Source organism: Babylonia areolata, chromosome 1 (genome assembly GCF_041734735.1).
Source record: "Babylonia areolata isolate BAREFJ2019XMU chromosome 1, ASM4173473v1, whole genome shotgun sequence".
Classification (NCBI taxonomy): domain Eukaryota; kingdom Metazoa; phylum Mollusca; class Gastropoda; order Neogastropoda; family Buccinidae; genus Babylonia; species Babylonia areolata.
The window spans coordinates 97777986-97790485 of NC_134876.1; the positions used below are offsets into that span (position 1 = coordinate 97777986).

Consider the following 12500-nt stretch of genomic DNA (forward strand, 5'->3'; position numbering starts at 1 on the left):
TGGTCTGACTTGCCTTTTGTTGATCAGCATCTTTTTTCTTTCTTTTTTTTTTCTCTCATTCTCTCTCTTTCCCTCTGTGTCTACTATTCTGCTCATGGAAGTGAAATATTGTCAAGGAACTACAGCAAGGGTTCCACCCCTTCGAAGTTATGTGAAACTCAGACTCTGACATTGTTCGACTATGGGATATGTGTGGGGCAGAAGAGGGGGGCGGTATGCGCGCGTGTGTCCATGTGCTTTTTTTTTTTTTTTCTACCTCTCCATATCTCTTTCTTTTTTTCTGCGATATCATCAAGAACTTTTCGTTGATTCCGGTTCCACGTTCTTCCACATGTTCTCTGTCTTCTCGGAGTGTCATGGGGGTCCTCTGTTGCACAGATAGCCCGCTGTGCTGTCCTCTGTTGCACAGATAGCCCGCTGTGCAGTCCTTGGTTGCACAGATAGCCCGCTGTGCAGTCCTTGGTTGCACTGATAGCCCGCTGTGCTGTCCTCTGTTGCACTGATAGTCCGCTGTTCAATCCTTAGCTGCACTGATAGCCCGCTGTGCTGTCCTCTGTTGTACTGATAGCCCACTGTGCTATCCTCTGTTGCACTGATAGACCGCTGTGCTGTCCTCTGTTGCACTGATAGCCCGCTGTGCTGTCCTCTGTTGCACTGATAGCCCGCTGTGCTGTCCTCTGTTGCACTGATAGCCCGCTGTGCTGTCCTCTGTTGCACTGATAGGCCGCTGTTCAGTCCTTGGCTGCACTGATAGCCCGCTGTGCAGTCCTCTGTTGCACTGACAGCCGGCTGTGCTATCCTCTGTTGCACTGACAGCCCGCTGTGCTGCCCTCTGTTGCACTGATAGCCCGCTGTGCTGTCCTCTGTTGCACTGATAGCCCGCTGTGCTGTCCTCTGTTGCACTGATAGGCCGCTGTTCAGTCCTTGGCTGCACTGATAGCCCGCTGTGCAGTCCTCTGTTGCACTGACAGCCGGCTGTGCTATCCTCTGTTGCACTGACAGCCCGCTGTGCTGTCCTCTGTTGCATTGATAGCCCGCTGTGCTGTCCTCTGTTGCACTGATAGCCCGCTGTGCTATCCTCTGTTGCACTGATAGCCCGCTGTGCTGTCCTCTGTTGTACTGATAGCCCACTGTGCTATCCTCTGTTGCACTGATAGCCCGCTGTGCTGTCCTCTGTTGCATTGATAGCCCACTATGCTATCCTCTGTTGCACTGATAGCCCGCAGTGCTGTCCTCTGTTGCACTGATAGCCCACTGTGCTGTCCTCTGTTGCACTGATAGCCCACTGTGCTATCCTCTGTTGCACTGATAGCCCGCTGTGCTGTCAGGCTGTTTCCTGCAGTTGTCGCGTGCTGTGTGTGACGTTTCCCTTGGTGCTGTTCCCCAGACTGCACGATACAGCACTGTGCTGCCTTCTTTGATGTGACTTGTAATTTGCGGCGATCGATGATAATTGTGGATTGGTGCACATTTCTTTCTGTCTGTGTCTCCCCACCCCCAACCATCCCCACGGACTCCCCGCACCCACCCACCTCAAAAAATCCTTTCCATTCTCTTGTTTTTCGTCTTTAATCTTAGGTTTTGGATGTCCTGTTCCATTAGTTCTCCCTCTGTGTGTGTGTGTGTGTGTGTGTGTGTGTGTGTGTGTGTGTCTGTGTGTCTGTGTGTGTCTGTGTCTATGTGTGTGTGTCTTCACTCCATTGTCTTTGATCTGTCATAGGAACCTTACCTTTTGATCATCCCAATTTCAAATTCTTCCGGATGTTTGTGTACGTCTTCACCTTCAGTCAAGATCCTTTGTCACGTGCATTTAATCACACACAACTAGCTCTTTCCTTTCTCGTGCTGCTTGTTGTGCACTATGGGAATGTTGAAGTTAGGCCCCCCTTTGTCAGCCATTGTTTGGGAGGAAGATGAAGGACAAGAGCTACGTTCACTTCAGAACTCAGTGTGCATGTGGCGAAGGTGTCGCTGTTTCGTGTTGAGGCTTCGCGTGAACTGCCATGTTCTTTCATCTCTCCCTTCTTTCAGCCAATCACAGGCAGCATTCTCACGTGACTCTTTAGTATCTGAGCTGATCAGCCTGTCCCTCCTTCTTTCAGCCAATCACAGGCAACATTCTCACGTGACTCTTTAGTATCTGAGCTGATCAGCCTGTCCATCCTTCTTTCAGCCAATCACAGGCAGCATTCTCACGTGACTATTTAGTATCTGAGCTGATCAGCCGTCCCTCCTTCTTTCAGCCAATCACAGGCAGCATTCTCACGTGACTCTTTAGTATCTGAGCTGATCAGCCTGTCCCTACTTCTTTCAGCCAATCACAGGCAGCATTCTCACGTGACTCTTTAGTATCTGAGCTGATCAGCCGTCCATCCTTCTTTCAGCCAATCACAGGCAGCATTCTCACGTGACTCTTTAGTATCTGAGCTGATCAGCCGTCCATCCTTCTTTCAGCCAATCACAGGCAGCATTCTCACGTGACTCTTTAGTATCTGAGCTGATCAGCCGTCCATCCTTCTTTCAGCCAATCACAGGCAGCATTCTCACGTGACTCTTTAGTATCTGAGCTAATCGACCATCCCTCCTGCTTTCAGCCATTTAGCCCGTGCTCGTTCTTTCAGCCAATCACCTGGCGTCTTTATGTTCAGCCAATCACCTGGCGTTTTCCTACCAAGCCAATCATCTGGCTGGGTTTTGTTGTTGTTGTTGTTGTTGTTTCAGTCCATTACATGGTGTTTTTCTTTTCAGCCAATCACCTGGCCTTTTGCTATCCAGCCAATCGTCTGGCGGGTTTTTTTCCAGTCCATCAGATGGTGTTTTTCATTTCAGCCAGTCAGTTAGCTTTTTTCTTCTGCCAATCAAAGCAAATCAACTGGCTTTTTCTATCCAGCAAAGAAGATGGATATTTTCTATTCAGCCAGAAAGCTGACTTTTTTTTTCTCTATTCAGCTAAACATCCAACTTTTTTCTGTTCAGCATATCAACCGTCTTTTTTTCTGTTCAGCTAATCAGCTGACTTTTTTCTGTACGACCAGTCAGCTCCATGCATGCACCTCGTGTCCAGTTTCCTTGAACCACTTCTCACCATCTCTGGTGCTTCCTTGTTCATGGTGGTCATGGCTTCAAGGCCCCACCACAGCATCGGAGGTACGCGAAGGTTAAATGTCCTCTCCATTTTTTTTCTTCTCCAAAGCAAAGTGGTGTAGCGTATATGGATCAATCCGCTCGCTTTGACACCTCCTTGAAACTGAAACAAATGTCGGTTCAGCTTTGGTTGTACTGTTAATAATAATAATAATAATAATAATAATAATAATAATAATAATAATAATAATGGTACTTATATAGCGCTAAATCTTGTGCATAAACAAATCAAAGCGCTTTCGCACCAGTCATTCTCACGCAAGCATAACTCTAAAACTGAAAAAAAAACTAAAAAGACAAGGAAGAGGCAGGGAAGGGAGGCTATTTTGGGAAGAGGTGGGTTTTAAGGCCAGACTTGAAAGAGCTGAGTGTGGAGACTTGACGAAGCGAAAGAGGAAGTTCATTCCAATTGCAAGGTCCAGAGACAGAGAAAGAACGGTGGCCAACAGTCGAGAGTTTGAATCTGGGTATGTGTAAGTGGAGTGGATCCGAAGCTGATCGTAGTGAGCGAGATGGAGTGTAGAGGTGAAGGCAGCCACAGAGATAGGAAGGGGCTGATTTGTGAATACATTTGTAGCATAGAGTGCTGATCTTGTACTTTATTCGGTGTGAGACAGGGAGCCAGTGGAGATGTTCCCTTCTTCTTTCGTCACCTGTTCTTTCTGGTTGTGGGAGTTCTATGCACTTTTGTTTTCGTTTTGTTGTTGTTGTTGTTTTCTGTCTTTGCATCACTGCTCTATTTTTTGGCCAATCAAAGGGCAGGATTGTCACGCATCTCTTGTTCTGTACAGCCAATCAGCAGTCTCGATGTTTTCAGGCACTTTCTTTCCTTTGTCAGCCATCCGCCTGACCAATTTTCCGGCCAACTGTCCGAAGTTTTGGGGGGATCTTTTTATCACTCAGCTAATTCTTTTAAAACCCAATTAGATGTGGAATTCCCACTCGCGTCATTCCCAATTTCACACATAAATAATTGTGACTGTTGTTTGTTGTGTTTGTGTAAGTCATCCACCTGCCCCCTTTTCTTTATTTTTTTTAATCTTTTTTTTATTTAAGAGTAGCAAACTATGGACCTTACAAGTACGTTAGGTCCATGTATAGGCCAGGTATCTGTACTTTTTCATTCAGATGTGGTGTACCGTATATGGATTCAAGCTCTCGACTGTTGGCCGCCGTTCTTTCTCTGTCTCTGGACGCTTCGTCAAGTCTCCACACTCAGCTCTTTCAAGTCTGGCCTTAAAAACCCACCTCTTCCCAAAATAGCCTCCCTTCCCTGCCTCTTTCTTGTCTTCAGTTTCTCCAGTTTTAGAGTTAAGCATGCGTGTGAATGACTGGTGTGAAAGCGCTTTGATTTGTCTCTGCAAAAGATTCAGCGCTATGTAAATACTATCATTATTATTATTATTATTGTTATCAGTCGCCACGCGTGTCCACCTCCAAAGCTCAGACTGTGTAAGTGGGAGATATTGCGCCATGTTCTCGTGTTGTGGGAAATTGGATACCGTGGTCGAGACGGGAGGGGGGGCGGGGTGGGGGGGGTGGGGGGGGGGGGTTGGGGGAGGTGTGTGTGGGGGGGTGAAGGGGGGAAGGGGGAGGGATATATGACATTGGGGTTGTTGACGATGTGGGAAGGAAGTGGAAACAGGGTTAATGGGGTCTGACGGACGGCCAGATAGATTTTTAGAATTTAATTTAATAGCTTTTATTGGGCTCGTCAACTGTTTTCTTTGAAGGAATGGCGGCAATTAAGCTTGTTTTGAAAAACAGAGAGACAGACAGACAGACAGAGAAAGACACAAAGAGGCAGAAGCAAACACAACACAGATGTAGGGATTTCGAAAGAGAATGTTTACATTTCTAAAGGAGATTACCGGTACCTGGAATGTTAAAAGTAAACTTATACACGCGCACATGCACACACACGCACGCACGCACACACACACACACACACACACACACACACACACACACACACTCTCTCTCTCTCTCTCTCTCTCTCTCTCTCTCTCTCTCTCTCACGCACACACTCACACGCTAACGCCTCCTGTGCTTACGTGGGTTTTGTGTGCTGTGTGGTTGGAGGACCCGCGCTTTAACAGCGATATAGGTCAACCCAAACCAGCATACCCAGCATACCCAACCCAACATACCATTCATCAGCCCAACACACCCAGCATACCATTCATCAGCCCAACACAACCAGCATACCATTCATCAGCCCAACACATCCAGCATACCCAACCCAACATATCATTCATCAGCCCAACACACCCAGAATACCCAACCCAGCATACCCAACCCAACATACCATTCATCAGCCCAACACACCCAGCATACCCAACCCAGCATACCATCCATCAGCCCAACACACCCAGCATATCCAACCCAACATATCATTCATCAGCCCAACACACCCAGCATATCCAACCCAACATACCATCCATCAGCCCAACACACCCAGCATACCCAGCCCAACATACGATTCATTAGCCCAACACACCCAGCATACCCAACCCAACATACCATTCATCAGCCCAACACACCCAGCATATCCAACCCAACATACCATTCATCAGCCCAACACACCCAGCATACCCAACCCAACATACCATTCATCAGCCCAAAACACCCAGCATACCCAACCCAACATACCATTCATCAGCCCAACACACCCAGCATATCCAACCCAACATACCATTCATCAGCCCAAAACACCCAGCATACCACAACCCAACATACCATTCATCAGCCCAAAACACCCAGCATATCCCAACCCAACATACCATTCATCAGCCCAAAACACCCAGCATACCCAACCCAACATACCATTCATCAGCCCAACACACCCAGCATACCCAACCCAACATACCATTCATCAGCCCAAAACACCCAGCATACCCAACCCAACATACCATTCATCAGCCCAAAACACCCAGCATACCACAACCCAACCAATTCCAACACAGCGCAGATCAGCCCAACAAAACCCAACCGAACACAACACAAATCGTCCCGCTTGTATAATTGCAGGTTACAGGATGCCCGCTTTAACAGCAAGCTGGACCTCAAGATGGCCCGCATGAGACCCGTAGCGTTCTCACTATTCCCAATACAATACAATACAATACAAAACTACACAGTACAACACAACACAACACAACACAATGTGCCGAGTGATGGCCTAGAGTTAACGCGTCCGCGTAGGAAGCAAGAGAATCTGAGCGCACTGGTTCGAATCACACCGGCAGTCGCCAGTATTTTCTCCCCCTCCACTAGACCTTGAGTGGTGGTCTGGACGCTAGTCATTCGGATGAGACGATAAACCGAAGTCCCGTGTGCAGCATGCATTTAGCGCACGTAAAAGAACCCACGGTATCAAAAGGGTTGTCCTTGGCCAAAAAAAAAAAAAGTAGAAAAATCCACTTCGATAGTAAAACAAATAAAACCGCATGCAGAAAAAATACAAAAAAAAAGGGGGTGGCGCTGTCAGTGTAGCGACGCGCTCTTTCTGGGGAGAGCAGCCCGAATTTCACACAGAGAAATATGTTGTGACAAAAAGAGTAAATAGAAATACAAATACAAATGTTTCAGGACCCCCGGTTCAACAGCGAGGTGGACGTGAAGATGGGCTACAAGACCCGCAGCATCCTCTCCATGCCCATCAAGGACAACGACGGGGACGTCATCGGCGTGGCCCAGGCCATCAACAAGATCAGCGTCAAGGACGAACCCTTCGATGAACACGACGAGAAGGTACAGGGCGATGGTGATGATGACGTTGGTGATGATGGTGATGATGACGATGATGGTGATGATGGTGATGGTGATGATGATGATGATGGTGATGATGGTGATGATAATGATGATGACGATGATGGTGGTGATGATGATGATGATGATGGTGGTGGTGGTGATGATGATGATGATGATGACGATGATGATGATGGTGATGGTGATGATGATGATGATGATGGTGATAGTGATGATGGTGACGATGATGATGGCGACGACGATGACGACGATGATGATGATGATGACAGTCATGGTGATCACGATGATGATGATCATAATAGTGATTGCAGTGGTGGAAACGGCGACGACGATGATCATGATAGTGATGGCAGTGATAGTGATGGCAAATTTGAATAAGATAGTGATTGTAGTGGTGGCGACGACAATGATGATGATGATAGGAACTGGAGTGATGGTGACGACGACGACGACGACGATGATAATAGTCACTGCAGTGGGAGGATGGTCTTGGAGAGGCAGCAGCCAGGACCACTGGCCATGGTGAATGAGTCGTTAGCTCCAACCGGAAATGGCGTTTGATTGGCTAGCAGACGGCGGACTATTAGCGAGACGTCTTATCACTGAATTGCTGCGAAAGTTTGGCCAAGAGGAGCAAACGGATAGGCCTGGTCTGCATCAGCTTGACATGGTCGTTAGTATTTAGCCAAACTAAGAGTATAATGCAAACTCTCCATTTTGGTCCAGAAAGGTGGATGTTACAGGATTTCAACTGTGCTCCGGACCAAGTGGCTCTAAATCATGATTAAAAAGTTCAACGATTAAAATATATTTACTCCTCCAGGGGTGTGGAGGATACAATAACAACACACACACACACACACACACACACACACACACACACACACACACACACACACACACACACACACACTAAATCATATCTTCTAGCCAACATGTTACGTCGGTTGAGTTCAGTTCAGTAGCTCAAGGAAGCGTCACTGAGTTCGAACAAATCCATATACGCTACACCACATCCGCCCAGCAGATGCCTGACCAGCAGTGTGGCCCAACGCGCTTAGGCCTTGTTGGGGGCCGGGGGGTAAACTAGAATATAATAAATAAATAAAATGTGAAATGATAAAATCTCAATGTCAAATGATAGCGAAAACATCGACAGCAAAAACAGCATCAGTAAGAAAAGATAGAAACCAAAAGAAGAAAGACATAGCAGGGTTTGATGTTGTTTTGGGGGGGATGGGGGCCGGGGTGGGGGCAGGGGGGGGGGGGGGGGACTGCTGATGGATGTTGTTAACCCGTATCAGCCAGGACTATCTGTGCCTAATGGACAAGCTGACATGACCAAAGCCCTTGAGTTGCTGGACATCAGGATCTGTGGTACAAAGGCCAGGCGGTACAGACATCAGCTCTTTGATGTCCGGACTTTCGTCTGGCACGGGAACACGTCAAGAGGGAGGGGGTGGAGAGCTAATCGTGGGCTGTGTCTGTCTGTTTGCTGGCTCCTGTGTGCGCGTGCTTGGTTTCCATTGAGCTCTTTGAGTGATGCTGTATGCGTCTGTGAGACGTGCATAGCGGGTGTTTGTCATTGTGAGTGAGGACACCCGTGTACATGCGCGCGCGCGCGTGCTTGCGTGCGTGCAAGTGTGTGTGTGTGTGTGTGTGTGTGTGTGTGTGTTCGATGAATGCGACCCGCTGTTTGTGTAGGCGTGTGTGCCTGATGTCAATTCAGTCGGCAAGCCGATAGGTCTGTGGTGGAACGAATGTAGTTTGAAAAAAATAATAAAACCATTTAGCCGTGATCACATAAAATCACCTAGGCGATTCCACTTATGGAACTTTGAAACTATTTTTTTCAGAACACAATATCAGCGTACACATCGTACTTTTTGTGTTGATTTGTATTTGTTTTTGTTTGTCGTTGTTGTTGTCGTCGTCATCAACAAAACGTAGCTCCTGAATTGAACTGATGACTATTATTCAAGGAAACAGAAAATAATCGATGGAAATAGTTTACATTAGGAAACTGGTTTTATAGTCAGGAAGAACAAAATCACCACCACCACCACTAATAGCAATATCATCATTATTATCATTCATATCATCATCATCAACAGCAACATCATCATTATCATTCATATCATCATCATCAACAGCAACATCATCATTATCATTCATATCATCATAATCAATAGCAACATCATCATCATTATCATCATCATCGACATCAAAAGCAACAACAACAGCAACGATGACAGCATCATCATCATCATAATTATTAACAACAACGACAACAACAACATGGTCATCATCATCAACAACGACGACGACGACGAGTACTACGATAGCAACAACATCAACAAGCTAAAAACGGGAATGCTGATTGACTCGCGTGCAGTGAGGCGGGAAAACTGAAAGAGGGGGAGGGGTGGGGGTGTGGGGGGTGCGTGTGTCAGTGTCTGTTCGACTGTGTGCCCGCATGTGTGCTTGACGTTTCTTCAGGGTCTGCAGACCAGACAGTGATGGAGACCCCGGCAGACAATCTTTTAATCATCCGTCTCTGTCAGTCTGGTCATGTGGAGGGATATCTTTCTTTCTGCCTGTCTGTCTGTTTGTTCGTCTGTCTGTCTGTCCGTGTCTGTGATTCCATTCGTGTGGACGGATGTCCGTCTGTCTGTCTTTCTGTCTGTCTGTGATTTCATTCGTGTGGAGGGGTGTCTGTCTGTCTGTCTTTCTGTCTGTCTGTGATTTCATTCGTGTGGAGGGGTGTCTGTCTGTCTGTCTGTCTGTCTTTCTGTCTGTCTGTGATTTCATTCATGTGGACGGATGTCTGTCTGTCTGTCTGTCTGTCTGTCTGTCTGTCTCTCATTCTGTCTGTGATTTCATTCGTGTGGAGAGGTGTCTGTCTGTCTGTCTCTCATTCTGTCTGTGATTTCATTCGTGTGGAGAGGTGTCTGTCTGTCTGTCTCTCATTCTGTCTGTGATTTCATTCGTGTGGAAAGGTGTCTGTCTGTCTGTCTCTCATTCTGTCTGTGATTTCATTCGTGTGGAGAGGTGTCTGTCTGTCTGTCTCTCATTCTGTCTGTGATTTCATTCGTGTGGAGAGGTGTCTGTCTGTCTGTCTTTCTGTCTGTCTGTGATTTCATTCATTGGATGGATGTCTGTCTGTCTGTCTTTCTGTCTGTCTGTGATTTCATTCGTGTGGAGAGGTGTCTGTCTGTCTTTCTGTCTGTCTGTGATTTCATTCATGTGGACGGATGTCTGTCTGTCTGTCTCTCTGTCTGTCTGTGATTCCATTCGTGCGGAGGGGTGTCTGTCCGTCTGTCTGTCTTTCTGTCTGTCTGTGATTTCATTCATGTGGACGGATGTCTGTCTGTCTGTCTCTCTGTCTGTCTGTGATTCCATTCGTGCGGAGGGGTGTCTGTCTGTTTGTTGTCCGTCTGTCTGTGTGCGTGTCTAGCTTTCATTCATGTTACCACCTAGAAATGTTGTAGGAACGTATTGATTTTTTTTTCTTCAAATGAAATCGGATTTCCCATTCCGTGAAGAATTAAGCAGTGACCTTTGCGGGCAGTTTCAATATCCATTTCACGGAAGTAGCAAAGCGTACGGACTGATCCGTACACGCTGCACCGCGTCTGCTTATCAGATTAAAAAAAAAAAAGTTAACAATGAAAACGGCCGCCATGGATAGTCGAATCCGTCAATGAGTTTTGAAAAGCAACGTCAACGATATGCATGGTACTGTTTTCCTTTCTTCTTTTTTTCTTCTTTTTTTTTCAAAGAATTTTGATTGATTTTCTTCACAAAAGCGCACGAAAGCAATATAAGGAACCTAAGAATTAAGATGCACAACAGAAAAAAACACATCATAATTCTGTAACTAATTTTTACATATTATATAAAGCTCATCCATTTACACATTTCAACAATGTCGTGGATTCGCTGTTACCGGTAGTGTTTTTTGCCATATACAAAAAGTAGTGCTGTTTGAAAACACACACACACTATTTTTTTTAAGTCAATTATGTTTGATGTTGGAATGAATGGGGAATTTTTGGCGTGCATTAAAACATTGATTTAATGGCAGAAATAACATCGAAAACAACAACAACAAAAAAACAAACCCACCATCAACAAAAACAAAACAATAATATGATAACGATAATATTAATGATGATGATGATAACGATGATGATTGCAATTGTATTTATACTAATTTTGATTGATTATTTAAATTATCATTTGTTTATTAATCTATCTACTTATTTCATAGCTATTGTCATTCATATTATCTTTCATTTCTTCTTCTTTCTTTTTATCACTATATTTTCCTTCATTCGTCTATTTATATATCTATCTATTTTATTTCTTTTTGCTTGCTAATTTAGTCGATCAATTTATCAATTTCATTACTTAGCTGTTTATTCCTTCCTGTATCGTATTTTACTTCATTTCATGTTATTTGCCCTTAAAACCTGACTGCGAAAACCAAGAAGAGAGACAGAGACACACAGAGAGACACAGAGAGACAGTCAGACAGACAGACAGAGACAAAGATAGAGACAGAGAGACGGAGAGAGACAGAAAGAGAGAGACAGACAGACAGACAGAGAGACAGGAAGAGACAGAGACAAAGACCGAGACAGAGACAAAGACAGAGACAGAGAGACGGAGAAACACACACACACACACACACACACACACACACACACACACACACACACACACACACACACACACACACAGGAAAAGACAGAGACAAAGACAGAGACAGAGACAAGAGACAGAGAGACGGAGTCACACACACTCACACACACACACACACACACACACACACACACACACACACACACACACACACACACACACACACACACACACACACAGGGGAGAATGAATGAATGAATGAATGAATGAATCTTTATTTTCCAACGGTGAAGATATTAGCGCTTTGGCCGACTTACACATCTGCCGTTGTTCTAAGAGACACACAAACATGTACGCATATAAATGTAGTTATACTGAATACTTAATACATGTATATAATGTACGAGTATAACACAGCGTCAAACTGAGAAACACAACATCGCTCACATCTGTAGAGCATGTTATTTGAGAGACATCAGAGACACAGAGAGAGAGAGAGAGAGAGAGAGGGACGGTGAAGTGTCAGGGACAGACAGTGATCTGCGAGAATTGTGTGGAACAAGGTTCAGTCGTGACTTGGATGCAGCATATCATTTTTTGTTTTTTTTTGTTTTGTTTTTTGTCTCTCTCCCACGTCACCCTTTCTTCTTCAATACCTCTCCTGTGCTTTCTGTGTGCGTTCGTGCTCGCACGTGTGTGTGTGTGTGTGTGTGTGTGTGTGTGTGTGTGTGGTGTGTGTTAATATATCTGTGTGTGTGTGTGTGTGTGTGTGTGTGTGTGTGTGTGTGTGTGTGTGTGTGTGTGTGTGTGTGTGTCCCCGTGTGTGTGTGTGTGTGTGTGTCTGTGTGTCTGTGTGTGTGTGTTTTGTTTTGTCGTTTGTAAATTATATTCCTGCTTGTTTTTTTTTTTTTGTGTGTGTGTCAGTCAGGGTTTTTTGT

General features: G+C 45.5%; 1 protein-coding gene across 1 annotated transcript in view; it reads left to right on the forward strand.

Annotated features, from left to right (window-relative positions):
* The window catches only part of LOC143294404 (dual 3',5'-cyclic-AMP and -GMP phosphodiesterase 11-like), a 244310-nt gene that overhangs the window by 170061 nt on the left and 61749 nt on the right, over positions 1-12500 (forward strand). Inside the window, 1 exon segment of the mRNA XM_076605884.1 lies at positions 6736-6897. Coding sequence (XP_076461999.1) covers positions 6736-6897 — 162 coding nt within the window.